The following is a 2404-nucleotide window of genomic DNA, read 5'->3' on the forward strand; positions in this document are numbered from 1 at the left end:
ATTTTGAGAATTTCACAAACAATTGATGAGAAGAGATGAAGAGGCCAGTTTTGGCACAGGCATAAGTTGGGAGACATTGTCCAGTATGATGGCAAATTTCGGTACAATAAATAGGGTCAAATAGTGTTTGGGAAAGGGATAAAGCTTGCCATCCCACAGGCTATTGCTTTTTGACAACCTGCAGCTGTCAGAATACCCCAGCAGTAACTGAAGCAGATTGGTTGAAGTCACTGTTTTGCCAACTGTTTTCCTCCTGGCTCTTTCGACTTCTCAAAGTAAATCAAACTGGCTGTTGATGGCAGGGCCACCCATAGAATGTCATCTGATTTGCAGAAATCGGCCTAAATTCTAACAGTGTATGGAGAGCTTAATTTCAAACTCAACTGATAACCGATTTTTTGATCTTTTGTTGCGAACTTCTGCCTGTGTGTACTTAATACAGCAAACAGCAGACCTAAGATGGGGCAATCATTTCCTATACAGTAATAATCATTTCTGATTAAAAGGCTGTATGTCATAAAGACACCAGACACTGGCAGACAATACCAAGTATCCACACACAGGATGTCACATGCCTACTGCACATTCATTTACCATCTGATGGAAAAATAAGCATGTGAAAGGAATTAGAACAATCTCTACAGATGGATTTTCTGGTAAAACTACAGCCATCCTGAGATAAACGATCCAAATCCTCCAGACCATTATCTAATGTCTTCTATATATAGTGTCAGCCCTAATTCTGTATGATGGTCGCCAGTCCTTGTACGGATGACACTACAGACAGTCGTCCTTGGAAGGGGGTGGGGACCACAATAGCAACCAGTTCTTACTCAAGGCGCTGTCTGCGGTTCTGCGCTGCTTCAGCTCCGGGTCCCGATTGTCGGCCATAGTTCTGTGAGCGCTGGAGGAGACCAACTCCGCAGATTCCTCCTGAACGGTCTTTAAATTCTCCAGTCCGCTCATAACAAACATACACTTAGGACACAGCCACGCCTTGCGGAGGACCGCCCCTATCACACGTCACGGTTCTGGACACGCCCCATTTCTGGTTGACTTCCTAGCAGTGGGATATGTTCACTTTGAAGAGTGATATAAGTGAATGAAGCTGAAGCTGTGTTTGCTGTAAATAAACCAATCATGTGCAGGGAAAACTCAGCCTTTTACAAAGTGACTGTTAGGACTCAATCAGTTGATGTGCGCAGACTCAGCCAGAGCACAATTGTTTTCCTAACACTGCGTTAATGTGGTTTAGGCCTTGTTCACACCGAAAGCTTGCGCGTTCCAGAGCGGTAGCTGCTGGAACACAACGCGATCGCTAAGAAACTTCTCCCTGCGTTCTGGGGCGGGAGGGGGCGTGGCGGTGCATTCAATTTAATGGCACCGATTCCACGGCCCCTCGCCCGCAGTGCGATCGGACGCGTGTCAAGACTTTGCCAGCGTTCCGTTCCACCGCAAACGCAAAAAATAGGGCTTGCTCTAATTTTTGCGTTTGCAGTGGAACGCAACGCTGGCAAGGTTTTGCCACGCGTCCGATCGCACTGCGGGCTGGGGGGGCGTGGAAGCGCTGCCATTTAATTCAATGCACCGCCCCAGAATGCGGGGGGGAGTTTCTTAGCGAACAAGCCCTTACGGTGCGTTGTGTAAAAATGCAGACATGCTTTATTTCTTGTCTCAGAACCGGTGCATAGAAGTGAACAAAATGTGACATTTCAATAGCGTGTATACAAAACGTAACTAGTGCCTTACATTGTAACAGTGCAAAGCTCCGCCCCTACACAACAAACACATGGTGCGAATGCGTCCATAAAAAAGAACTTCAGGCAAATAAAAAAAAAACTTACCTTTATAGTGGGTCTACCCCCACACTTCAAGAGTATTAAACTCTTTTTTTTAATAATGAATCCAGATCAAATATACCTCCTATATTTTACCCAGCAAAGTATTTCTTTACTTTTTCATCCAAGCACTTACAGTCATCATGTAACATCTCCAACTCTCTCAGCTCAACTTCCCTAAACTTCCTGTCCAGTACACAATTACAAGGGACAGAGCAGCCTATCTACTAGCTTTCAGAAGGGAGGAAGGAGGAGCGGTGAGCAGGTGAGTGGACACACACAGTTTACCAGCACAAATAAGGTGGCTCCATAGGACCCTGCAAGAGAAAGGAACCACCCTAAAACTGGATTTCAGGGCCAGTGCTCAGGAGACCGGCTGATTCTGTAGGAAGCTAAAACTTTGAAACATTTAATCAGCATTTGAAATAGCTTAAAAACATTTTGTGGGGAATTTATCAAAACTAGAGCAAACTAAATCTGGAGCAGCTGTGCATGGCAACCAATCAGCTTCTATCTTTTATTTTCAAATAATAACTGAACAAACTGAAGAGAGAAGCTGATTGGTT

The 2404-nt window shown here is 44.9% G+C and overlaps 1 protein-coding gene across 1 annotated transcript in view; it reads right to left on the bottom strand.

Moving 5' to 3' along the window:
- The window catches only part of STOM (stomatin), a 26627-nt gene extending 25661 nt beyond the window's left edge, over positions 1-966 (bottom strand). The window contains exon 1 of the mRNA XM_018564653.1: positions 834-966. Within this exon, the coding sequence (XP_018420155.1) occupies positions 834-966 (133 nt within the window). The remainder of the gene's footprint in view (positions 1-833) is intronic.
- Between the last annotated feature and the right edge of the window lie 1438 nt (positions 967-2404).

The sequence above is a fragment of the Nanorana parkeri genome, unplaced genomic scaffold (genome assembly GCF_000935625.1).
Source record: "Nanorana parkeri isolate BGI_ZX_2015 unplaced genomic scaffold, ASM93562v1 scaffold770, whole genome shotgun sequence".
In the NCBI taxonomy this organism is placed as follows: Eukaryota; Metazoa; Chordata; class Amphibia; order Anura; family Dicroglossidae; genus Nanorana; species Nanorana parkeri.